The following is a 27,905-nucleotide window of genomic DNA, read 5'->3' on the forward strand; positions in this document are numbered from 1 at the left end:
TGAGATAGCAGGAATGTCTGGAAGGAGCTGAATGTTTTGACAGCAAAATTGTTGAAATCGGTTGAAGTATGTGGGAGTAGTTACACGCCGACGGAATAATAACTAGAAAAAGCTGTTACTGCGTAACAGCGAGTGAGAATGCTGATCTGCAGAATGATTGAGCAGAAGATGCAGAAAACATTGAAATCAGATTTGAAGAATTTGAAAAAATGTAAAAATTTGAAGGGATTTGAAGAATTTGAAAAAGTTTGAAGAATTGAAAGAAATAGAAGAATTTAAAGGAATTTGAAGAATTAGAAAAAAAATTGAAGGAATTTGAAAAATTTGAAGAAATTTGAAATATTTGAAAATTTTCAAAATATTTGAGGGAATTTGAAAAATTTGGAGAATTTGACAAATTTGAAGAATTTAAAAATTTTGAAGAAATTTGGAGAATTTGAAAAAATTTGAAGGAATTCAAAAAAATTGAAAAGATTTCAATGAATTTGAAAAAATTGAGGAAATTTGGAGAACTTTAACAAATTTGAAGGAATTTGAAAAATTAGAAAAATTTAAAAAAATTGAAGAATTTGAAGATTAAGAACAACTTTAAAAGGCGCCTGCCTTGTGGTACCGTCAAACATACTAACGGGAAGTAACACTGCAAATTTCAGCTTCCTACGGTCTTCACAGCACCCGCAGTGGCCTTCGAAAGGTGCCATGTTAAGTCAATTTTGGAACCGTGGCTTAATGAAACCACTCGTGCACTTAGACGGGATTGTAGGCGAGCTGAGAGGAGATGGAAAAAAGATAAATTGAAAGTTTCATATGAAATATTGAAACACAGTTTACTTAATTATAAGAACAATGTCAAATTAGCAAAATCTAAATATTTTATTAATCTTGTAGCTACAAATAAGCATAGGCCTCAAGTCCTTTTTAATGTCCTAGATAGGATTGTTAATCCCTCGACTACATCTGGCCCTTTAGCCTCTGCTGAACTTTGTGAGGCCTTTTCTAAGTTTTTCATAGAAAAAATTGTAGCTCTTAGAAGCTCGAATACCCTATTAGTTTTAAATTTCCAAGAAATGCCAAAATGCACAGCTGTTCTGGAGCATTTTCAGCCAGTTTCTTTAGATGAACTCACCTCAGTAATTAAGTACCTGCGGCCATCAAATTATCCTTTGGACTGTCTACCTACTCGTCTGATAAAAGACATTTTTCTTACCTCTGGCCTATATATCTTAATGGTGATAAATGCCTTATTGCAGTCAGGTTGTGTCCCATCAATACTTAAACATGCTGTCGTTAAACCCCAATCTAGACTCAAGTGTACTAGCAAATTTTAGGCCCATTTCAAAACTCCCTTTTTTATCTAAGGTCCTTGAAAAATTAGTTTTTATTCAGCTTGAAATGTTTTTAAAAGACAATAATATAACTGAGACATTTCAGTCTGGGTTTAAAGCTGCTCATAGCACTGAAACAGCTCTGTTTCGAGTGTATAATGATCTTCTTTTAACAGTTGATTCAGGCAATGTCGCAGTTTTATTACTTTTAGATCTGAGCGCAGCATTTGACACTGTAGACCATCAGATTCTCTTACATAGATTAAAATATTGTGTTGGCCTGAGAGGCCCGGTACTTGAATGGTTTAAGTCTTATTTAGAAAACAGAACTTACTCAGTTCATTTAGACCAATGTTGTTCTGGGGCTAAACCTTTAAAGTACGGTGTCCCCCAAGGCTCAATTTTAGGTCCCATTTTGTTTATTTTGTATCTATTACCTCTTGGTCAGATTTTCCATTGGGTTAACGTTTCATTTCATTACTTTGCAGATGATGTCCAAATTTATATGCCCCTCAAACTACAAAATGGCAAAAGTGAATCTCTTCAACTATTGAACAATTGTTTAACAGAAGTCAAATCTTGGATGGAACAAAACTTTCTTCACCTCAATCAAAGTAAAATGCAAGTTATACTATTTGGTCAGAGTCTTCACACAACAGATCCAGATCAGACTCCCTCACAGCTGTAGCCCTCTATTTGTCTGTAAAGGCAGAAGAACCCCGGCTAAGCAGAAGTTGGTAGGACCTTTCTAAAGCTACTTCTGGTTAGCAACATGCTAACCGTTAGCCGCTAACAAGGTTGTGTTCAGTATCACTGGGGCATTGTACTCTGTCAGTTTGGTCCAAATCCTGTACTGGGAAGTGCCTCAAAAAGGGGTGCCAATACTTAATGTCACCAAATGTGACCAAAGTTCATGGGACAGATTGGCCTGCTTTAGAAACTCAGCCTTACCACATCTGGGCCCAGAACTCAACATTTGACCAAAATGGTGTGTAGTGCCATTTCCCACATGTGGGTGGTGCTGTATTGGCCAATTGGGTCGTGTCTGGGCATCATGCCAGGTCCTGTTGGAAGCAAAGGCCCAATAGGAAACCATGTGAAGTCCAAAATGGAACAGAAAACTGACACATGGCTGAAAGTCACATGAAAATGTTAAAATGTTAAGAGGAAGTGACTGTGCGAATTTCAGATTTCTACATTAATCACAGCCACTGCAGTGAGCAATGAAAGTTGCCATTTTATCCCAATGGAGCTTCTCCCTCTGGCCCTCAGAGTTCCGTCGTCATGGAAACTCACTCACACACCTGCAGCGGCCGTCTACAGAAGTGCAGACACTTTGGTCACAAAAAGTCCCATTGGATTATAATGGAGAACTTTGCCCCGAACAACGCTTCATATCTCCTGATCCATAAATGGTAGAGACGTAATTTTTTCTGCGTTTAGTTCGTAACAGATAGGGGAAGAAGAAAAGCTATCGTTTTTTGCTAGAAAAAGTTTAATAAAGGCGTAAGAAATTATGATCTAAATGGGATTTTTATGGATTTTCAGAAATCCTCTAAAAAGGGTCCCGAACAAATCGCTGTAACTCAAAAAGTATAAGAGATATCAAAATAATTCTTTCACCATGAGTATCAGCAGGCTTTTGATGACCGTGAAGCTCATTTTTATGTTTGTACAAAAATCGGTGTAGACACAGCGACAATGTAAAAAAGTGGATGATGTGGAAGAATGAAGCTCCAAAGCGTTTTAAGGATTTTGCACATTCGCTACTCCCGAACAAATTGTTCCTGTGGCAAAACCGTAACAGCTATCAACAAAATTCTTTTTTTATGAGTGCCAGAAGGGTCGGGACATTCATGTGTGAAAGTCTCATGCCTGTACATAAAACGGTTCAGGAGTAGCGACGATGTAGAAAAGTGCGTCATTTGCGGAGATGGAAGTTTGATCCTGTTTCAGCATTTTTCCAAAACGCTACTCCCGAACAAATTGTTCCTTCGGCAAAACCATAACATTTATCCACACAATTCCTTTTTTGTGAGTGCCAGAAGGGTCTGGACATGAAAGTGTGAAAGTCTCATGCCTGTACATAAAACGGTTTAGGAGTAGCGACGATGTAAAAACATGTCGCTTGGGAATGTCAGGTGTGATTTTTCACCACACCTCCATAGAAAAACAATGGTGAGCTTTTAGGTTTTGTGGTGCTCTGGGGTGATTTGCGAAAAATCTATAAATCCCACACCAATGAGGGTTACATTTCCAGAATCCAGACAAAAATTCCTACGTTTTGATGTATATTTTATGTGGATAGATTGAAAATTGAGCGAGTGAGAAGAAGTTGTTCGGAGAAGAAGAATTATTTGAATTTCTAGAGTGCGCACTCTACCAACTGCCACTTGACGACCATAGCAACGCATGTTATTTGCTGAATTTCTTGAAAAGCCAAAATTATTTTAAGGAGGTACTATATGAAAATGGTAAAAGATATGAAAAAGCTGAAATATACCATAATAGCTGAAAGATATCACTACATTTTAAAAGTTGAATCGCGTTTCTAGCTGAAAGTAGGCTGAAGCAGTAAGCTGTCAAAAAGCTGAAATATTTGAAGGATTTGAAGGATTCTCCATTCATTTGAATGAGAGCAAAAAACTCACAAAAAGTTGAATATTTTAAATATTATAAAAGTTATAATTACCAAAAGTCTTAGCAGTAATGTCCTGAAGAAACTGAACGTTTTGATACCAGAATGGTTGAAATCGGTTGAAAAATGCGGAACGAGTTAGGCGTCGAAAAACGTACGGAATAATAATAATAAAAAGTAAAGAAAAACAGGAAAACAATAAGTGAGAATGCTGTATAGCATTTGAAGGAACTTGGAAATTTTGAAGAATTTGAAGAAATTTGAAATATATGAAAGTTTTTGAAAAATTTGAAGAATTTGACAAATTTGAGTAGCGACAATGTGAATTTGAAGGATTCTCCATTCATTTTCAATGAGAGCAAAAACTCACAAAAAGTTTTCACTCAGCATTTTCACTTGACTAGAAAAAGCTGTTCCTGCGTAACAGCAAGTGAGAATGCTAATCTGCAGAATGATTGAGCAGAAGATGCAGAAAACATTGAAATCAGAATTGAAGAATTTGAAAAAAATAAGAATTTTAAGAAATTTGAGGAATTTGAATAAATACAAGAATTTGAAGGAGTTTGAAAAATTTGAAGGAATTTGAAGAATTTAAAGAAATTTGAAAATTTTCAAAAGATTTGAAGAAATTTGAAGGAATTTTAAAATTCTGAATGAATTTGAAACATTTGAAGAGTTTTAAAATTTTGAAGAAATTTGGAGAATTTGAAAAAATTTGAAGGAATTTGAAGAATTTAAAGAAATTTGAAAATTTGAAGAATGTGAAGACTAAGAAGAATGTGAAGTATAGGAAGAATGTGAAGAATTTGAAGAATGTGAAGAAGTTGAAGGAATGTGAAGGAATTTGAAGCAATTTGCTTTGATTTTAATGGGAACAGCCAAAAAATCGCACAAAAAGTGAAAAATTTTAAAAAGTGTAAAAGTAAGCATAACCATGAGTCATAGCAGGCATGCCGGGAACAAGCCGAACGTTTTGACACCAAATTTGTTGAAATCGGTTGAAGTATGCGGGAGTAGTTAGACGCCGACGGAATAATTCTAAGCTAAGGCAGCCTATCCCTGACCTGTAGTAACCTCTGGCCTGCAGAGTGCTGTTGTCATGGAAACTCGCTCACGACTGCAGGTGTTCGTCTACTGCAGGCAGAGACTTATGGTCAGACGAGCTCTAACTGGAATAAAATGGCATCACTTTGCCTCAAACAACTCTGGATTTTTTGACAACCATAAGGGCTAGAGACGTAATTTTTTCTGCGTTTATTTCGGAACGGATAGCGGAATAAGACAAACTATCTGTTTTTGTAGGAAATATTTTAATGTAGGCACAAAAAATCATGAAATATAGGGGAATTTGGACGAAGATTCAAAAATCCTCTAAAATCGGTCCCGAACAAATCGCTCTAGCTGAAAAAAGTATGAGAGATATCAAAATAATTCTTTCTGCCTGAGTATCAGCAGGCTTTTGAGGACTGTGGTGCTCATTTTTATGTTTGTACAAAAATCAGTGTAGGCATGGCAACGATGTAAAAAAGCATTTAGAAGGATGCAGTTCCAAAGCGTTTTCAGAATTCTGCACATTTGCTACTCCTGAACAAATGGTTCTTGCGGCAAAACCGTAACAGTTATCGACAAAATTCCTTTTTTGTGAGTGCCAGAAGGGTCTGGACATTCATGTGTGAAAGTGTCATGCCTCTACATGAAATGATTTAGGAGTAGCGACTATGTAGAAAAGTGCCTCATTTGGGGGGATGGAAGTCTGATTCTGTTTTAGCATTTTCCCAAAACGCTACTCCCGAACAAATTGTTCCTGCGGCAAAACTGTAACATTTATTGACAAAATTCCTTTTTTGTAAGCGCCAGAAGGGTCTGGACATGAATGTGTGAAAGTCTCATGCCTGTACATAAAACGGTTTAGGAGTAGCGACGATGTGAAAACATGTGTCGCTTGGGAATGTCAGGTGTGATTTTTCACCACACCTCCATAGAAAATCAATGGAGAGCTTTCCGGCTTCGTGGTGCTCTGGGGTGAAAAATCTATGAATCCCACACCAATGATGGTTACAAACAAAAATTCCTACGTTTTGATGTATAATTTATCTGAATAGAGTGAAAATTGAGTGAGTGAGAAGTTGTTCAGAGAAGGAAAATCTATAGGAACGGCAGAGTGGCCACTCTAATATAACTCCCTAGCAACCATAGCAACGCATTCATTTTTCTGAATTTCATGAAAATGCAAAATTATTTTAAGGAGGTACTGTATGAAAATGGTAGAAATATATAAAAGCTGAAGTAGCTGAAGATAGCTGAAAGTTATTTGAACATTTTAAAAGTTGAATGGCGTTTCTAGCTGAAAGTAGGCTGAAAAAATAAGCTGTCAAAAAGCTGAAATATTTGAAGAATTTGAAGGATTCTCCATTCAATTTTAATGAGAGCAAAAAACTCACAAAAAGTTAAATATTTTAAATATTATAAAAGTTATAATTACCAAAAGACATAGCAGTAATGTCGTGAACGAGCTGAACGTTTTGATACGAAAATTGTTTAAATCGGTTGAAGTATGCAGGAGTAGTTAGATGCCGAAAAACGTACGGAATAATAATCAAGACCTGAAGGAACTTAATAAGTGAGAATGCTGTATAGCATTCTTACTTGATAATGAAAAATAGGAAAACAATAAGTGAGAAAGCTGACTCAGCATTCTCACTTGACTAGAAAAAGCTGTTCCTGCGAAACAGCAGTGAGAATGCTTTCCTGCAGAATGATTTAGTAAAAGAGGCAGAGGATCTTTTGAGAATAAGATGCAGAAGATCCCTGCAGAAGTGAAAAACTAGCTGAAAAGTATTGAGATCCAAGAAAAAACTATTTGAACATGAAAGGACAAAAGCTGAAGGAAGAGAAGAATGTTTTGAAAGAGCTAAACCAGTTAAACAGTAGTAGTAGTAGCAGAAGAAGTAGTAGTTGTATCAGTGGCAGTAGTAGACGTAGTAGCAGTAGTAGTATCAGTAGTGGTAGTAGTATTAGTATCAGTAGTAGTAGTAGTATCAGTTTTTAAAGAATTTTAAGGAATTTGAAGAATTTGAAAAAAATGAAGAATTTGAAGGAATGTGTAGTAGTAGTATCAGTAGTAGTAGTAGGAGTAGTAGTATAAGTAGTAGTAGCAGCAGTATCGGTAGTAGTAGTAGTATCAGTAGTAGTACCAGTAGTAGTAGTATCAGTAGTAGTATCAGTAGTAGCAGTGGTAGTATCATTAGTAGTAGCAGTAGTTGTATCAGAAGTAGTAGTAGTAATAGCAGTAGTAGTAGTAGCTGTAGTAGTAGTAGTAGTAGTATCAGTAGAAGTAGTAGTATCAGTAGTAGTAGTTGTAGTATCAGCAGTAGTAGTAGTAGTAGTAGTAGTAGTAGTAGTAGTAGTAGTAGTAGTAGTAGTAGCAGTATCAGTAGTATCAATAGTTGTATCAGTAGTAGTAGTAGTAGTAGTAACTTTGTGAAATCCAAAAAGTGACAGAAAAGTGACACATGCCTGATAACCACTGGAAAATTTAAAAATGTTAAGAGGAAGTTGTGGCGTTTACGTTTTCAAGTAACGCTTGCTGGACGACAGTATATTTCTAACAAAAGGTTTATTGAACATAAACACGACCTACTGTATCTACAGTCAGATACTGCTGCTTGACTGACGTACATCAAGCTGCGTGCATGGAACTCAAGGCTGCGTCACACATGCGCAGTATGCAATATTATGCACTTAAACTTTTACTCTACATGACATCTCCCCCCTTTTCAAGTATAGTAGGCATTCACTATACAAACATGAACTGTTAGCCTAACTTTAAACTATATGCTGAATCTTGTACACCCACTTCACCTCAGTCATTATTTAATAAACAAAATCTCCCAGATGCCCAACAAAAAAAAACATTTTTACAAAGTTTCTTCTGTTTCGTTTTTTTTTTTTCAATGTCTTTTTTTTCATAACAGTAACTAAGGGTGTGGGTAGACTACCACAGTCCCCTGAGATGAGAAGGGATTTATTCTGCCCTTTTTTCCATCATCTCGACCAAATGGCATACCTGGGGTTTGGTTTAACAGTCCAACCAAACCTGGTGACGACTGGAGTAGGGTGTTCAGGAGAACCAGGTGTGTCAGCAGGAGCACCGGCAGTGGTTAAACCCTGCTCTGCTGGCTCACGCTGTCCATCTTGATCCGTCGGCTGAGGAACATCCATCTGTCGTGGTGATGACAGCTCCTGGTTGATCAGCCTGATGTGACGCCGGTTCCGTCGTGGGGTGTCGCCTCGTTCCGTCTCGAGTGTAAAGGAACGTGGCGCAGCATCCTGGCGCTGCACAGTCGCTGGTGTTGTCCAAGCCTTTTCTCCGTTGATCTGCAATCTGACTTTATCGCCGATGGAGAGTGGTGATAGAGGCTTGGCGGAGTACCTGCGGTTGTAGTACTTCTCATATGACTGTTTTGCTTTTGCGTCATTTTTCTTGACAGTCTCTAGATTAGGCCACATTGGCCGCAGGCTCTCTTTGAGTACGGGGAGTGTTGTGCGGATTTCTCGACCCATTAGCAACTTGGCTGGACTTTGCCTAGTCGGCTCTGTTGGTGTTGAGCGATAACTCAGGAGAGCTAGATGAGGGTTATCTTGCTTGAGAATTCACTTTGCCGTCTTCACAGCTCGTTCGGCCATGCCGTTGGATTGTGGGAAGTGAGGGCTTGAAGTAACGTGCTGGAAGTCGTACTCAGCTGTAAGGTTTCTGAACTGCTCGACTGAGAACTGAGGACCGTTATCTGTCATGAGCTCCTCTGGTATCCCGTAGCGTGTGAAGATGCTTTTCAGCTTTTGTATGACGGTTTCTGAGTTTGTCTTTGGTAAGTCTAGGATCTCAAGCCATCTGGAAAAGTAGTCTATCACGATCAAGTAGTGACGATCTTTGAACTCGCACAGGTCTGCTGCGAGCTTTTGCCATGGTAGGTCTGGCAATGGTGTGGAGATCAACGGTTCTCTACTTTGGCTCGGTCTGTTGATGTTGCAATGTTTACATGATGTCACAAGCTTCTTCACATGACTGGCGATGCCCGGCCATCACACAGCACCGTTGTACCGTTCTCGGCACTTGGTAAGGCCTTGGTGGCCCTCGTGAATCTTATGCAACATAAAGTCTCTCGTACTGCAAGGAATCGCGATCTGCTTGCCACGTCGCAGCAATCCATTGTACTCACTCAGTGAGCCACGGTCTTTGAAGTAGGCGCTTGCTCTGACAGCTATGCTCTTCGAGTGTTCCGGCCACCCCTTTTGGACATACTTGAGGACACACTGGAGCTCGGCATCCATTCTTGTCTGGTCTTTTATCTGCTCGATGATCGGTTTCCTCACTCTCAGGTCGTCCTCCACCGAGTCCACGTACGCTTTCACCTCCGCTTCTAGGTCACCTGGGTCGGTCTCCACCATTGGCTGCCTAGATAGGGCGTCTGCGACGACTAGGTGGAACATATTCTGCGACTGGGTTAAACTTCATTAACCTGATAAGCAGGCGCTGACAACGAATTGGTGTGGTATCGAGGTCTTTCAAGTTGATTAGAGTTACCAGTGGCTTGTGGTCTGTAAGTAGCTTGTATCTCTCTAAGCCGCAAAGATACTGGTAGAAACGCTCAGAGGCCCACACTCCTGCGAGACACTCTTTTTCAATCTGAGCGTATCTCTTCTCAGTGTCAGTCAACGTACGCGAACAGAACGCAACAGGTTTCAGGGCCCCATCATGGCTCTGCAAGAGGACTCCTCCGAGCCCATAACTGCTTGCGTCTGCACTGACGACGGTTGGCTTTGCCGGATCAAAGAACTCCAAGACTGGTGCTGTTGAGATTAGCCATTTCACTTCTGTGAATGCTCTGTCTTGCTGAGGACCCCAGCACCAATCTTGTTCAGTTTTGAGTAGCTCGTTGAGCGGCTGTAACACCGAGCAGAGGTTTGGTAGGTAACGACCTAAGTAGTTCACCATACCAAGTAGCCGTCTCAGCTCACTGATGTTCTGAGGTGGTTCCATGGTTGTTATGGCTTTGACCCTCTCTTGGTTAGGGGCTATGCCGTCCTTGGTCACGACTTCTTCCAAGAAGTTCAGCTCCGGTCGGCTAAGCCTGCATTTGTCCTTGTTTAGACGTAGACCTGCAGTGGTGATGGTCTCCATGACTCGCTTTAGCCTCTGGTCGTGAATTTCCTGTGTTTCTCCACAGACCAGAATGTTGTCCATGTACACGACTGTCCCTTCATGCCCTTGCAGTAGTTCAGACATCTTTCGCTGAAAGATCTCGGGCGCCGATGTAATCCCAAACGGTAGCCGCTTAAAGCAGTATCTGCCTAGGGGCGTGATGAAGGTGATTAGACGTGCACTGTTCTCTTCCAGAGGGATTTGCCAGAACCCGCTCTCGGCGTCTAAGCTGGAGAACACGGTACTCTTTGCTAGCTTGGGCATGATGTCATCCAAGGTAGGTAAAATAAACTTCTCACGTTTCACATGTTCATTAAGCTTTTTCAGGTCCACGCAAATTCTTATTTTTCCATTCTTTTTAATAACAGGTACAATAGACGCGCACCATTCGGTTGGATCAGTAACCTTTCCTATTATGCCCATAGATTCCATTCTTTTTAACTCCTCTTCAACTCTGTGGAGTAGTGGAATTGGTACTCGCCGTGGCGTGGCGATGCTGTATGGCTCTGCGCCTTCTTTAAGCGTGATTTTCACTGGCGCTCCTTTCAGTGTGCCTAAGCCACTGAATGTGCTGATCTCATCTATACGCTTAATTAGGCCCAGTCTGGTTGCCACTGTTCTGCTCAGGAGATTGTCGCCATTAGTTTTGACTACAATTACTCTGAAGCAGCAATTTCGCAGTTGCCCACTGATGTTAGCCTTTAATTTAGCTAAAAACTGGCCCCGTGTGGCCACCGTACCACCTGGGCTCTGGAGGGTGTTCTTCACTTCACTGAGCTTGGGCTTGCTCCGTAGTGTTTTGTATGTGGCTTCAGACATAATTGAGGTGTCTGCACCGGAATAAATTTTAAATTACACTGGCGTATCTGCTACATCTAGAGTGGTGCGCCATGGTGGCTCATCCTCTGCTAGTGGTGCATCCATTTGTTTTAGCTCCACTGAGCCCAAGAACACTGTCTCATCATCACCAGCTTCGGTAACCTCTTGCACAGCTTTTGAATAGCACACAGCTGCAAAGTGTAATAACTATGTAAACTATGTGAAATCCAATCCAAAAATTGACAGAAAAATGCCACATGCCTGATAATTGCTGGAAAATTTAAAAATATTAAGAGGAAATGACTGCGAATTTCAGATTCCTACGTTCATCACAGCACCTGCAGTGGGCGTCAAAAGGTGCCATTCTAAGCAAAAGGAGCATGACCCTGACCTGTAGTAACTTCTGCCCAGCAGAGTTCTGTTGTCATGGAAACTCACTCACGCCTGCTGGTGTCCCTCTACTGCAGGCACAGACTTATGGTCAGAAGACCTCTAAGTGGAATAAAATGGCATCACTTTGCCTGGAACAACTCTGGATTTTTCGTCAACCGTAAGGGCTAGAGACGTAATTTTTTCTGCGTTTATTTCGGAACGAATAGGGGAATAAGATAAACTATCGGTTTTTGCTTGAAATATTTTATTGTAGGTACAAAAAATCATGATATAAAGGGGAATATTGACGAAAATGCAAAAATGCTCTAAAAAGGGTCCCGAACAAATAGCTCTAGCTGAAAAAGTATAACAGATATCAAAATCATTCTTTCAGCGTGAGTATCTGCAGGCTTTTGAGGACTATGTTGCTTATTTTTATGTTTGTACAAAAATCGGTGTAGGCATGGCAACGATGTAAAAAAGTGCATAATTTAGAAGGATGCAGGTCCAAAGCGTTTTCAGGATTTTGGACATTCGCTACTCCCGAACAAATTGTTCCTGCGGCAAAACCGTATCAGTTATCAAGAAAATTCCTTTTTTCTGAGTGCCAGAAGAGTCTGATCATGATTGTGTGAAAGTCTCATGCCGGTACATCAAACGGTTTAGGAGTAGCGACGATGTAGAAAAGTGCCTAATTTGGGGGGATGGAAGTTTGATCCTGTTTAAGCATTTTTCCAAAACACCACTCCCGAACAAATTGTTCCTGCGGCAAAACCGTAACATTTATCGACAAATTCCTTTTTTGTGAGCGCCACAAGGGTCTGGACATGAATGTGTGAAAGTCTCATGCCTGTACATCAAACGGTTTAGGAGTAGCGACGTTGTGAAAACATGTGTCGCTTGGGAATGTCAGGTGTGATTTTTCACATTTTTCACACCTGAGCAAAAAACTCACAAAAAGTAAAATATTTTAAATATTATAAAAGTTATAATTACCAAAAGACATAGCAGTAATGTCGTGAACAAGCAGCACGTTTTGATACGAACATTGTTTAAATCGGTTGAAGTATGCAGGAGTAGTTAGATGCCGAAAAATGTACGGAATAATAATCAAGACCTGAAGGAACTTAATAGGTGAGACTGCTGTATAGCATTCTCACTTGATAATAATAAAGAAAAACAGGAAAACAATAAGTGAGAATGCTGACTCAGCATTCTCACTGATAAACCCAGTTTATATGACTTAGTGGTTGATGTCTCTGTGACAGGTTGCATCTGACAGTTTATGACTTTTAAGTGTTTGTTCCTGTTTATTCTTTTGTTTTTCTTATTTCTGCCATGTATCATCACATATTTTCCATAATCTCCGGCAAAAGGCCCATGCCGATGCTGGAAACTGTCATGTCTGATAAACGTGCTGCCAGACCGGGGTCTGTATCACAGCGAAGTTATCTGGAGGTCCTAAGCACCAGAGTGTTCTGTGATACGTAGAGGAGGAGGATCTGGGGCTCTGAGGCCTTTGGAAAATGCTGGTTTAGTCACAGCAGAATGGCTAAGTGGAGAGGATGTCAACTGTAGGCCAATCGTAAATACTTTGTTCATGTTGTGAGAAAATTCCAGAAAAGAAACTTTTGGGCTTTGTGGAGAAGAAGGGGAGGTGGGTGCAGTCTGGACCGGTGTTTGTGACGATGGAGGTTTTTGGTCCTCTCTTTGTCATGCTGAGATCTGGGATGAATCCACCTGTAGTTCTGACGTAGCCTCTTTCTGTGTCATCTTTCTGGCCATCTTTATTTTGGCTTGTTCGGGCTGTATTGGGCTTATCATTTGTAGAAGCTTGTCAAAGTCCACTGTGGTGAAGTTAGGCATCTTTTCACAATCAAAAATAAATAAAAGAAAATAAATAAAATTGCTTAATCCAACTTTCTGTGGTTTTGGCTAAGAGATAAAAAGGAGATAAAAAGTAAAAGGCAGGAAAATGCAAGCAGGCAGGGAGCAGAGAAAAAGCATACGAGCAGGCAGAGAGGTGGGGGCAGAGTATTACCTGCTGGTGCAGTGGTACATGCATGTTGCGTAAAGTGGGGAACATTTGTGCAGTGCAAATTCATAAATGAGTTAAATCCATTACAGTAAAACAAAAAAACATCACAACAAACAAAAACACAACCGGCAGTGTGGCAAGCTGCTCTAGAACACAGCTGCCCTGATTGCATGGGAGAGCTGAGTTTAAATAAGTAGGGCTGTCCACGGATTGGTAAGGCAATCAGGTGAGTGTCCAATCCAGAATGAGGATGACGGTAGAAGGAAGTGGCTGAAGTTAAATGAGGAGGAGACTTCAGGAGGTTTGCAAGTTTCCACAGTGGCACCAGCTGGCAGGAAGATGCAACTACACCTGCAACATGTTAGAAAGAAAAACAAAACAGACAAAAAGGCCGCTGGCCGTAACAGTCAGCAATTCAGTCTTTTATTTAGTGGGCTGCCATGAAGTTGAAAATTTTTTCAGTTTTCTAACCTCCAGTTAATTTGCTGGGAAATCAACTCCTGCAACTGTCTAAAATAGTTTCTTGCTGTGAACAACCTTTCCTACTCTAGGCTGATTGATTTTAGTTTATGAAATTACACTTTTCAGATTGGTGAGCAGCAACAGTTCCCCAGGGGAATTGTTGATACCCTTTCCTTCTTGGTGTTGTTGATCAAAGTAGCAAACTCCCAGAAGTCTTGCATTAATAGAAAGGAGAGCTTTATTGGAGCACCTTTTGGTGGACTGTTTGCCAATGGAATCAGTATTTTGACCCCTACAATAAAATAATTAGATATACTTCACTTGAAATATGAAGATGGAGATGAGTTGTTCCTATTTTAATTGCTTAAATCTTATTCTATTGTCAGATCATTTAAACTTGCCTACTCAAATTAAGGACAAATACACTCTTTTCAAGAAAATTTTATTTACTTTTAGCTCCCTTTTTGCAGTGCATGTCAGTGAGAGCATTGGTGATGCACTTTATGTTGTGAAAACGTGCTTTGAGCATGACTACAAAAGCTAAGTCCATTAGTCACAACCAAACTCATCTCTGATCACTTTACAAACAGGTCCAAATCCTCTCCATGTACATGCACTCCAGTTCAATCCAGCACTGTTAAATATTTTCCCATCCTAATTGAATGAGGTAAAAATATCACCCCACTGGAGACTGATGGGGTTATAAATCCAACAGAATCTCTTCAAACATGTCTGTGGGTGTCCAAAAGACTCCTCCTGCAAGGAGTGGCTCCCAGCCTTCCGACCACAGTCTACCATGAGAAACAAGCTTTCTTACTCGGCCCTATTGCCCAATTCTTGCTCTGTTTACCTGTCGGAGGCAAACTGATGAAATGCAGTGGCTTCCCTGACAACAGTAAAGTCATTGTCTTACCTCAGTCCCTTTTTATTTCTATGCATTTGGCACAAGATCAGTGGGTGTGTATTGGTTACATTGCAGCTGCTTGTGTTGAGTGGATAGAAACTGTGCCCAAATCCTCAGCCTGTAATATAATAGCACATGACACAACAGTCCTCTTGTCCTTGTATTGTGCCCTCATATGGTTCTGTTAACACAGAGCTGTTTTTTATTCAGTCCATTGGCAAAATCTAGTTAGTTTTTGTTTTTCCAGATAAAATAAACCAGTAATAAACCAGTTCAGAATGAAACTGCTACCTGACTAAAATGCTGAGGCGGGGCCTTTAGGCTGTGTGGCGAGTCCTGGCACACCCTAGTAAGCAAGTACAGACTGAAATAGAGGTTCCACAGGCCTATGTGGTGGTGTGGACAGCGGTGAGTACACATAAGCTGTGCAGAAACAAATCTTTCTCAACTAAAACAATGTTGTCAAGAAGGATGAATGCTAAGAGTTAGTACAGGTTAGCTCCCTTAAACAAACTTATCCAGGACTGTGTGTGGCCTGATCTACCATATACACAGCACCAGTACTTTTTGCCAGTTAGTTAAAACTATTATGACAAGGATGATGGCAAAACAGAACATGACAATGTTTTAACAGCTTATGGTTTGAATGCTTGCTCACTTAAGGAGAAAAGATGGAAAAATTATACCATCATTAAAGTCCTTGTTTTTGTTTTTATTTATATAGTTTTCTAAATGTTGCTAATATGCCAGCTCCACAGAAATCCCCTAGTTTTGATTAGAACTGCGGACCTTCAAGCTGTGTGGGTACAGTGCTAAAAGCCCTCCCTGCTCAGCAGTCAGGGGCAATTAAAGTTCTGTACCTGAGCACTCACAGAAACATGTCATTAGCCCCTCTCAGGTCATCTTTCTGCAATGAAAACACCTAAACACAGACCCTTACATTGGATAAGTGGATCCAGGGAGATTCCGTGCTTACAGAACATGCAGCTGGGATATCAGAACCAATGGAGGGTGGCCCGTTATTCACGGACTTGCCTGATATGTGTCAGATTTTCCCCATCATTTGCTGAGCTTTGGGTCAGAGTCGTCATACAGGCCGTCTACATTCTTCAAACTGCTGCACAGTGGCGCCTGGGGAGCAATCGGGGGTTGAGGGTCTTGCTCAGGGACCCAGAGTGCCGGCACCAGGGATCGAACCGGGTACTTGCATCCTTCTCTGAGTGCAAGCGCGCTGCTCTAACCACTCGGCCACGACCCCCAAGATAAAGATGTTTGTTAAAGAAGGACTATTTAAAACAAGAAATGTTGCTGTTTTATTGATCAGAATATGATTATTCTAGAGCAGCGTTTCCCTAAGTGTGGAAACCCTGGTGTGGAACTACCACTAGGGGGTGCGCAAGGCGAAAACTGTAATGGCATCTGACCGTGTTTTTTTCCCCCCCACACAATAAAGATGTGTAAATAAGCATTTTTTTTGTAAAGCTCAAAAAACTGTTAATTTAATCAATAAATAAAAATGTATTGTAATGATCCTTATTAGACTTTATTGCTAAATGCTGTTGCACACTTACTGTTCCTTTAAATCAGATTGCTTTGGGGTCATACCGGAAGAAATGTGTGGCTTCCAGGGAGAGGAGTCGTGATTCGGACTGTCCCGTCCTGTTCATCCTAAAATAAAGTGTTAGCAGCAAAACCTCGTCTGGTGCTTGGGTGTCATAACGGAACTATACAGTATTAACACGAAAATGTTAATAAAGTGTATTTATTTAGAAGAAATCTTTTTCTACGCTTCATTTTAAGATGAAAAATCTGCAGTGCTGTATATGCGCATAAGGCTTGTGGTCTCTGTTTCGATCATTCTTGCAAATATGCTCAATAGGCTGAAATCAGGGAAACAGGCGAGACATCTAAGGTGAAAGTTAGTCATTAAAGAGAAGAGGAAGAGGGTGAGAGAGAAATTGGAGGCAAAAGAGGAGAGAATCGCAACAGATTCGGGAGAAAAGAAGAAAACGACCGATAATCAGAAAATGTCTCTTCCTCTCTCCTGGCTTTAGTGGTTTACGTCAGCAGAGGAAACATTTAATTCGGGCCGAAAGTTTTATTTATGAGATTAAATTGAGTGACTCGGTCTCTATGGATCGCGCAGCGCCTACACACAGTGCCGCGCTGCTCATGGTGCCGCGACTTTGAACTGGTGGCAAGCTCTGACGCGCATGACATGCACACTGCTGTCGTTACCGCTGCTCCTGGGGGGAAAAAACCCAAAAACCCGCTGGTCCTGGGGGGATTTCTTGACTATGCTCACGCACAGATTTGTAATACTTCTCATTGCGATTCAGACAGGCGCAGACTGCACCGTGCAGTTCATTTTAAAGAGGCAGTTTTATCGCATATTCAGACAGAAACGGGCTGGGGTAGCCGAGGTGTGTTGCCGTGGGCGTGTTTACCCGCTGAAGGTAACCGCTGTGAAACAATCAGAAAGATTTCTCTGATTAATAGCATCTTTATGGAGCACTAGAGTTATTGTTACTCTGTGCTACTTCACCAGTTCTCGCTCTCTCGCTCACTTGTCATCGGAAACAAATCAAACTACTTTGTGTTTGTATTCTGCCGCCTAAATTGTGCGTCAGACTCAGATTTACAAGCTTTGTTACGACGTTTGAGTTGTAACTGCTATATATATATATATATATATATATATATATATATATATATATATATATATATATATATATATATATATATATATATATTAATCTTGGGGTGCGTCAACCCGGCTGGGACATTGAAGGGGGTGCGTGTCTAAAAAAAGTTTGGGAACCCCTGTTCTAGAGAATAGCTTTTAATTGATTTGGACATCCGTCCTTGTTGAACATATAGTGCAAAGAGCAACCAACAAACGACTGTATGTATTAAGCTGTTTGAGCAGTACTTAAAGCTGTGGTCCGGTTCTTGAAAGTTTCTGGTAAAGTATTGATTATATAAACTCTAAAACAAATCAAAAAGTTGATTATCTCACAGCTGCAACTCTGTTCCCTCCTATGTGGAGGCAAACCCACTTTAAACATATTACCGAAACCTAAAAGACACGTCTTATCCATTAACTGTTACATAGCCAAAAATTGCAGACCTCTCCAATTGGAGATTGCATTTATAAATTGTGATTATATTGCAAATGCGATGAATTGTCCAGCCCTAATCTACATAATACATTCTGCACTGTCTGCTTACCTTTACAGTCCACAGTGATTGTGTCAAAGATGTCTCTCACAAACTGTGCCACAATATTTCCGCCTGCAATCCTGCTCCTCCTTTAGACAAGTCACCCAATACCAATCACTAGCAGACAGAAAACAAAGTTTTGCTTTTCAGATCTTCTATCAATCTCATTGTGACGTTAGCCCCAGACCAAGAGTGGGAATACAAGTAAATACTGTCTTCAGGCAGTAACACATTTCCCTGGTCAGTATTGTGCTTGGTACACGGTGCAATGAGTGGATCTGGCCTAGAGGAACAGACAACAGGAGCTTTGTTCCTACTTCACTTCTGCTGCTCTTAACTAACAGGTGGAGATATTTGCAAAATACTTACATTCACGGCACAGCTTTTAGCTGCTGTAGGATGAAAAATGGACAATAGACATTTGAGTCTGTATGCAGTGTCGCTAAATTAGTGCAGAGAGCAGATTACAAGGTACAGCTTTTAATGAAAGCACACACAGATTCCATGTGGGTTCTGTGATTTAGACAGTGGTGTTGTGACTGTAGCTGGTCTTTTGCTTTCAGTCAGTGTGATTTTGGAGAAATTACATCTCCACAATCAAAGATTTCAGATGTCAGTCTGTTATGGCATGTTTCTTAGCAGTGAAGCAGCCAAAACTCTGTTGAACTGTCCTTTAAGTGGTCATTTATTCACTTAGTGGCCTGGTCAATATTGAGGGTTAGCCGCTCTTATTTATCTGAACTTAATGTCTGTGAAATTAAGTGGTGAAGCCAAATGGATGAATCAGCACATAGTAGGTAACAATGCCTTTATAAGGTGAGATGTAGGCTAGATAAACACCTCAACACTGAGCTACTAACATGCCCATATAAATTTACTTCAGTTACATAATCTAAAAAATAAACATCTTTAGAATGCTTGAGGGGTCATTGCACAACAGTGTTGGCAGTATTGATTCATCTTTGTTTATGAAGTAATAGGAGCTCAGAGGGAAGTACAGCTTTGTTGGAAAGATGGACAGAGTTACTGAGATATTGTGCTGTCTAGGTGCAGAACCATTAATGCATTACCTTTCAGGAGAACTGTTAAATTCCCTACAGCAGTCGGACAACTTAAGACTTTACCCTGCACTTTTTGTGATTGTGTGGAAATGTATTCATACCCCTCTAACTTTATTTACACAGACATGTATTCACATTAAATATAAAATGTTTTACAAAAAGAGGATAAAAGGCGTTGATGTATTCAGTTCCCTGTACTTTGATATCCCTAAATAAAACTGGGACAAAATCAGGGAGAAGTTTAAAGTATGGTTAGATTCTAAAACAACATTCCAAGCTTTGAACATCTCACAGAGCTCTGTTCAATCCATCATCTGGCATAACTGCAAAACCTACTAAAACATGGCCATACCATCTCCACTGACTGGGAGAGAGCACAAAAATCTAATGCAAAGAGGCCCGTGGCAACTATGGGGGAGCTGCAGAGCTCGATTGCAAGAATCTGTCGATAGGACAACTATCAGGCTTAGTTGTCTGCAACAAATAAGTATCCAGAAGCAATGAAATGTCACTGAAGCATCTTGTTGCCCCTGTGACCCAATCCTCGATATACAGAACGATTGATGGATGGGCAAATGAATGGAGGTCTGCTCAATAGAACCTGATGCATCTTGTGCATCAGGTGTGCATAGCCTCCTAGGTAACTGTGCTATTTTGTATGTAGTAATATTTATATGGCCTATAAAGCAGTCAAGCTGAGTACAGCAAAAGAGGAGTCCCATAACTGGACGTACTCCCTAACTTTTTAGCAGTGGTGTTTGGTGACAGGAGTCAGAAGAAATGTTGACGGTAGCATATTAATACTCGCTGGCTGGATAACATATGAGCTTAGACTCTCCAAATGGCGTTTATGTTCCCTACAGAACATCTGTTAGACCAGGTGTGGTTGTGCTAGGCCCACCTCAGCTCAACAAGCTGATGTATGGAAGAAGGTTCTATAAATGTGGCATAAGGCTGGGAGAAGCGGATAATAACAAACGCACAACACCCAGTCAGCCTCAGCCAGGCCAGTCATTGAGTATGGTACTTGCTCATTATAATCTATTTCTTAAAGCGTGCTCATCTTGGAGAAGGTGTAACCAAACTGATAATTTTCTTTCATCAGGAATAGAACTACAGTGATTTATTTAGAACCAGTTCTTTGGTATGAGTCACTCATAGAAAAGGTGTGTTTACTCTACAGTGTGAGTAATGTTTTTTTTTTATTGGATTAGAAGTGTATACCCCATGAATTAAAAAGTTATTTGAATCCACACATGTCGTCACATGTTTTATACACACTAAGATGCTGATTCAAATTCCTCCTGAGAGTGAATTGAGCCTTCCTTCCTAAAAACCTATTTCCAGGTCAGTCCCACCTACCATCACCCAACTTCCTTGCTTTGTCACAGGCTGTGCCCACTTTGTCCTCACTTTACTTGTAAAATGTGCAAATATTTTCTCAATCAGCTGCAAGTACAAGTATTCATCCACACACATGCTTGTTTTACTTACTTACTGAGGGCCTTGCTTTGACTTCCATTCATTTTCAACCCTTTGTATGGTGTAGCCCTGATCTTAACTATAAACTTAAACTTTACCAGTACTTATCCAATTTGTAAAATTAGCTGTGTTGTTATTTCAATTATTCTAGTCTAATTTTGTTTATTGGAAAAAGCTGCTGGTTGGTATATTTTGCCATTGAACCTAATTTGCTGTGGTGGTGAACAATTTTAGATGTGTTTTTATCATTTCTTTCCTCTTTCAGTTATGAGGTAATGCCAACAGAGTTACTGTCAATGCCTATAACTGCATCAACTGACTTCTTCTTTTCAGCTCCTTCTGAGGTCCCAAGCTGCCTAATGAAGAGAACATGTACACACCAGCCTGGTAACCACTGTCCATTTTGTATTTTTAGGTTTGCCCGAGAACCACAAAGTCCAAACACCAGCTTTTACTGACACAATCCGACTTTACCGCCAGGCTCAAGGGCATTTTGGCACCTGGGAGATGTTGTGTGGTGTACCATCACAGGTAAAGCGTACTCAGTCTATTACTATCCTGCTGCCAAAAAATTGTTTTGCCCCTTGTCGCAGCACTTCTGTTGCCAGTGCACAGATGATGCTCCATAATGCTCCAACTTCTGAATTTACCACAAATTGCAGTCTCCCAGTCCAATCAGGTAAAAGTGTCTCTCCTTGTAGATCCTGTCTAACCTGGTGATGGAGAGCCTCCTCCCTGAACTAAGGGAACTCATCTCCCCTCGTCTCAAAGGCAAACTGCATGAGAGGCAGAGGAACTGGATGCTGGTGAGACACTCGTCACTATTCCTCAACTTTGGCTTTAACAAACAAGAGCCCTAATTTTATCTTTAATATCTTTGATACCTATTTATTTTGTTAGAAATGAGAAATGTTATTAATTTGCCATAGTGATCTAAATGTCATCTATTAAGAAATAAAAGGCAGGTTTCATCTTTGTTGTTGGTTCTTCATGTCTTTTATTGCTTTTGCCTGTCTGGGTCTTCCACCTCCTACTTTTATTTTATTTTTTTGTCTTGTTTCTCACTTTTTTATAAATATCTTTGTCTTGTTTTCACTAGCTGCATTAGATCTGCTTTATAGTATAGAAATTATTCTTAATGTTTAAGAATTTACTCTCTCTAGCCACTTTATTAGGTACACCTTGCAAGAACGGTTTAGACCCCCTTTAGGATAGATTCAACAAGTTATCCATTCAGAACTTTCTGTCCATATTGACATGAATCCCATGGTTTCTGCCTATTTGTTGGATGTTCATTCATGATACACATCTCCTGCTTCATATCATGCAAAAGATGCTCTATTGGATTGAGGTTTGGTGACTGGAGGCCATTGGGTCATGTTCCCACTCCTGGCCTAATGCTCAGTTCAGATTTTTTTTTATTTTCTTATTAAATTATTTATTTTTTTGCCAGGCCATTCCCATTGCTCTTAAAATGCTGCCTGTATCTGACTCCAGTGTGAACTGTTTGCAGCTGCATGCTGACTCGTATGCACAAAAGAACAAAATGAATGACTTCACGCAGCCTGCTTTGGTCCAGCAAACATGGAAGAAATGGGTTTTATGGATTATTGGGAAGGGGAAATAAAAAGAAAGTGAAACTCTGGCCTTTTGGAAAAATTTGGCTAAACTGGTTTGTTTGGCTGCAGAGAGGCAGCCAGGACAGGTGGGGCAGGGATTTTAACAATTTCACAGAGACACAGTTAATTTACCTTTAATAATATTAGCACTTCAACCCCAAAGGTAGGGCACTCGTCGCAATAATTTTTATCACTTTGCACTTTGTATAATTCTGGTCATAAGCTATTTTACAGTTGTACCTAATGAAGTGGCCATTGATTGTGTATATTATAGACTCTATAATATACACACTTTTAGATGTTCCTCTATAGGAAAAGAATTGGAAAATCGTGAAACAAGTTCTAGATTTTTTGTTACTCATTTCAGAATGTGAAAGTCATTTATTGTAGAGAATCATTACACATAAAGTGAAATATATCAAGTCTATATTTCTTGTCATTTTGATTACTTTGGCTTCCAGTTAATAAAAAAACTAAATTTAGTGTCTCAGAAAATGTAACATAACATCAGTTTAAAAAAAACTTTTTAATGTATAAATGACATGTAATTGCCATATTATGGCCTACACGTGGATGGATGGCCTCACTACATCATGAGGAAGACTGCAGACTGGACAGATGTTCAGAAGACACTCATTGACACCCTTCACAAGGAGGGGAAGCCACAAAAGGTTGTAGCTGGTTGTTCAGAGTGCTGTACCATGCATATTCATAGAAAATTGGGTGGAAGGAAAAAGTGTACCACAGCCTTGAAGATTTTCAAGTCACATCCAGTCAGCTTTGTGGAGGTTTTACAAGGAGTGGACTGAGTCTGGAGTCAGCTTATCAAGATCCACTGCACACAGAAATCCTACACATAGGTTATAAATGTTGCATTCCTCAAGCCAGTCCTGAACCAGAGATTAGACCGTTGCTCAATGGTCCAAAGCCATGTTTTCAGATGAAAGTCAATCCTGCATTTCATATAGAGATCAAGGTCCCACAGTCTGGAGGAAGAATGGAGAGGCCCAGAATTGATGATGCTTAAAGCCCAGAGTGACGTTTCCACAGTCAGTGATGGTCTGGGGTGCCATGTCATCTGCTGGTTCTGGTCCACTGGGTTTTCTGAAGTCCAGAGTCAGTTCATCATCTACCAGGACATTCTAGAGCACTTCCTGCTTCCCTCTACTGACAAGCTGTATGCAGATAGTCTAATGACCCTGGTGTTCCTGTTCCTGACTGGCCAGCAAACTGGGCTGTCCAGAACACCACAAAGAATCTCTGGGCTGGCAAGAGGAAGATGAGAGACATCAGACCCAACAAGCAGATGACCTGAAGGCAGCGATCAGAGCAACCTGGGCTTTCTGAACACCTCAGCAGAACCTCAGGCTGATGGCCTCTATGCCACGGAGCAGTGATGCAGTAATTCATGTGGGAGGTCCAACTAAGTACTGAGAGCATAGAAATGGACATTCTTATTGATTTTTAGTAATATTCAAATTTTCTGAGTCTCTGAATTTTGGGTGTTTGTGTAAGACGTCTGTAAGCCATAATCATAAACATTACAACAAATAAAGACTTGAAATGTTTCACTTTGTGTAATGAGTGAAAAAACATATTGAATGTCTATGTGATATTATAATTATCTGAAATGCAGAGATGTAATTATTGTGTTTAACAGCAGTTTGTGTGTTTTTACATGAATAAAAAGCTTATTAATGAGATGTCTTGACCAATTTAAGCCAAGTTAAACCAAGACTAATGTAACAGGAGTTTAACCCTTTCAGCTGTGTGTGTTCTGTGTGCAGATTACAGATGCAGTTTATAGTATGGTGCAGAGTCAGTGTCAGACCCAGTATGAGGCTGCTGTGCACAAATGTGAAGCAGCCCGCTCCTCTCTGGAAGCTTCCATACGAACAGATATGGATCAGATCATCACATCCAAGGAGCATGTCACCAACAAGATTAAAGGTTAGCAGCATCAGCCGGTTCCTTTCACTCCAGATACCGGCGTCTTTGTTTCTGTGGCTGCCATTTTATACATCGGAAAAGGTAAATTAAAGTGAAACTGATTTTGAAGACTTTACGATGTTTGGGTTCTAATCCCAATATCTTAAATCAGTATTTGCTGAGATTTCTATTTACAGAACGCTTTTACTTAAGCGCTAATGTTGTTTTGGTTCTGGTGCTGTAAGTGGCAAGAACACACAGGCAATGTGAGCTGAGACTTGTGCTTAGAATATTAGTTGCACAATAAGTCTGAGAAGATCCTTTCATACCTCTATTAACAGTATGCCACAGAGCTGCTAAATCTGTATATAAACTGCTGAAACTAAAGGCTCCCACATACTTAGGCTTATTGTGCAAGCCTTCATAGTCGAGCGTACCAACTGCCTTTATTTCTTGTCACAGGTTCCTACATTTCCCACAATTTCTGCCAGTGAAACAAAGTGGGGGAATGTATAGTAGCTCGTTTGAGTTAGTTGAGCGCCTAGAGTGGTTTATTCTCCAGCAGGTACCCACCACACACTGCCTGTTCGGAGCAGCTCAGTGTATCAGGTCGTGGCACGTAGGAAACAGTTTTGATGTATAGACTTCTTCCCACCGAGCAGTTAATAGTGTGACACTGTGTACACGTCGAAAAATTGAGCTTTGCACGTACCTGTCCGCACGGACATCCGCAGACTCTTGTCCACTCGAGTATGTGGGAGCCTTAAGGAGGGTGTGTAATGGACTTCAGAACATTTTTAAAAAGGCTGCTGTTGCCAGCTCTTTAGATTTATATGCATGTTGATGTTGGCAAGACTGTCACCAATTTGTCTGGAAAATGTGTTTGAAAAGCTTTTCTGCTGTTATTTAGCTGTTAGCGAAGCTTTATTTGTGTGACCAGGAAATACTGTGATAATGGCTCAATAAGATCGTAGTTTCTGGTTTTAGTCAAATGAAACCAGAACATATGATGTTCTGTTCTGAACAACTTTTAACGGTGATTAGCAGAGTTAGCATTGCTAAGTGTAACCCCCACGTTTAATTTCTAAGTCGCTACCTAAACACTCCTCCCTTGTCAAAGGCTGACAGGATGTCCAAATCTGTAAAATAATTAAATCCATGTTTGTAGTTCACTGCTCCAACATGAACTAGTTCTTGTTCATTCATCATATTTTGTCTACTTTAAGTTTTAAAAATACATATGGTAAATGAAAGCATTCACAAATCAGGATATAGATTATTCCATTGCCTAACATCTGTTTTTATTGTCTCATGTTTGCATTGCTAACATACAATTTATTTCATAATGCCTGAGTTTTCTGTTCTGCTTCTAATTCTACATTTATAATCAGTCATTTTGTGTCATTTAAATTCTACTAGTAGTTTATCACCTCTTTGTCATTGCCACGCAATGGAAAACAGCAGATTAGCTGCATTCTTCATGCATCTAATTTCAGCTGTAGGTGTATTTATTTCACTGCAGGGGATCCATAAAATAGATTAGTTACAAATTGGATTGAAGTCAAAGGAAGATTAAGACATGAAGAACAAACTTAAATGGAAACATTTAGTTTATCTCTCCGTTACTGTAAAGATGCGTTCAGATCAAATGTGAACAAGGCAAATCTTGTCCAGGACCTAGTATGAGGAGCTGCTGCCCCATGTAAGGTGATGGATCCCTCAGTGACACAAACTACAGGCATCATCGGTCAGAAAATCCATTATTGCTCAATAGAACTATAGACTAGTACTAGTTGATAGTACTGTCTAAATATGTAACATATAAACATTTTGATCTTTGTCTGATTTTTCATTCTAGACAAATATAGCCTAATTCAATATAAAATGATGATTTTAGTACAGCTTCATACAAAAACTAACATTTACATTTCAACTTTATGACTTTGGAGCTGTACTTGATTTAAATCATATGTAATTTCAGGTGAATATTGCTTCAGAAACCCTCAGGCCTTAAGGGGTTGAATGAACAAAATGATCTAACCCCACCTGGCACTAGGTGAAATGGTAAACCTGGTTAGGCTACACAACTGTCATCTAAAATGTTCGATGATGGTTTGACATCTCTGTGGAAGAATCTTGGCCCATGCCGCAGCATCTGAATTGTCCTACTGCACGACCCAAGGCTGCTCATCAACAAATATGTTGCAGACTGCCAGCTGGCCATTCTTCAGAATTTTCTGTCGGAGAGCAGAATTCATGGTTCCATCAAATACAGCAAGTTGTCAAAGTCTGGAAAAAGCAAAGTAGCAGCAGATCATCATATTAGCACCACCTTGCCTGACTGCTGGTATGATCAGATGTAAGAGGGGGTTTCCTTTTTTCTCTTCAGTGCAAAGGTTATATTTCCCCCAAACTCTTGGATCATTCAGATGTTTTTGTTTGTTTTACCAAAAACATGTATAATATATGGGAATTGGGCCCTAGTCCTCATTTTGGTCAGCAGTTTTTTGGGCCTTGGAACTCTACCATAACATTTGTCAGACTCATTATCGTTACTGAGTCATGAACACTTTAACTGAGGCCCATAGCTGTGGTTCTTAGTTCTTCTGTGACATTCTGGATGAGTCGTCAATGTGGTCTTGGAATAATCTTGGTAAGTGGGCCAGTCATTGGAGGTTCACTAATCAATGTTTATTAATTTTGTGGATAATGGCTCTAACTGTGGTTAAATGGGAATTGTTCTTTTCTGAAATGTTCTATTTAACTGATTCCTAGATTCTACTGGTCAGACAAAACCAAAAAACAATGTGGTTGGTCCTGATTTATATGTAGAGCCAGGTTGTTTTTGGAATTATTTAATCCTTTTGAGAATTAAAATAATTTGAAAACTACATTTTGTATTTATGCTGGTTATCTATGAGTATAGAATTGTATGTGAAACATTTAAGTGTGATCAAAAAGCAAAAGCATACCACGGTAGTTTATTACACATTGTTCATTTCTACAAAAACTAAACTGAGGCAGAAGCAGTGTGTGAACCAGGAAGATTACATCAACAACTAAGACTTAAAAACAGCTTCTGTCCTAAAGCTGTGAGGGCTATCGCCCCCTGCTGGGAATCAATAAACCACCAGGCCAGTTCATGGTCTGTTACGTTCATAAACGCGCCACGTCTTTGCTAATGGCTACTTGCACACTTTAACTTCTGCTGGTTAGGGTTAGAGTTTGTCTGATATATTCATCCAACTGCACAGTGTTTTACATCATCCTGTAAAGTGCCATCTGTCTTTTTTACTTAAACATTAAAGTCAAATATTAAGGTCTATCTGCACACTTTCAACTTCTGAGGTGTTATCTGTGTATTCAGCTTGAATGCTGTCTTATTTTGTGTCTGTGTTGTGTGTATTCTGAGCCATTATTTCACCAACATTTAATTATAATTACATTATGACAATAAAGAGCCATTCTTGTTGATTCTTCTTAATTATATTTTCTCTAATGTGGAAGCTTGCTGCGATTAACATTAATTTTTTTTTCCCAGAATTTTTTTTTTTTAAACTCTTAAACTTTCTATTACTAATGTGTTATCTGCCTCCTGGCAGCGGTTGTTCTTCCCAAGGCTGAGAAGTTACTCAAGGTGAGCATCCAGCCATACATCAGCTCCATTCTAGATGCCCTGATGGAGCCCACCAGCCGAGGCTTTTTTGAAGTCCGTGATGTTTTCTTCAGGGAGCTGGTGGACATGAGCAAAAACACTCTTAATAGTGGTACCAAGGAGGCTGTAGCACAGGTGAGCTAGAAAGTCAGCAGGTTGTCCTTCTATCACGGGCTT

The 27,905-nt window shown here is 40.0% G+C and overlaps 1 protein-coding gene across 1 annotated transcript in view; it reads left to right on the forward strand.

Annotated features, from left to right (window-relative positions):
- Positions 1 to 27,905, forward strand: part of niban2b (niban apoptosis regulator 2b) — a 102,994-nt gene that overhangs the window by 65,599 nt on the left and 9,490 nt on the right. Inside the window, exons 6-9 of the mRNA XM_036144714.1 lie at positions 20,941 to 21,056; positions 21,227 to 21,331; positions 23,932 to 24,094; positions 27,676 to 27,863. Coding sequence (XP_036000607.1) covers positions 20,941 to 21,056; positions 21,227 to 21,331; positions 23,932 to 24,094; positions 27,676 to 27,863 — 572 coding nt within the window. The remainder of the gene's footprint in view (positions 1 to 20,940; positions 21,057 to 21,226; positions 21,332 to 23,931; positions 24,095 to 27,675; positions 27,864 to 27,905) is intronic.

The sequence above is a fragment of the Fundulus heteroclitus genome, chromosome 12 (assembly GCF_011125445.2).
Source record: "Fundulus heteroclitus isolate FHET01 chromosome 12, MU-UCD_Fhet_4.1, whole genome shotgun sequence".
Classification (NCBI taxonomy): Eukaryota; Metazoa; Chordata; class Actinopteri; order Cyprinodontiformes; family Fundulidae; genus Fundulus; species Fundulus heteroclitus.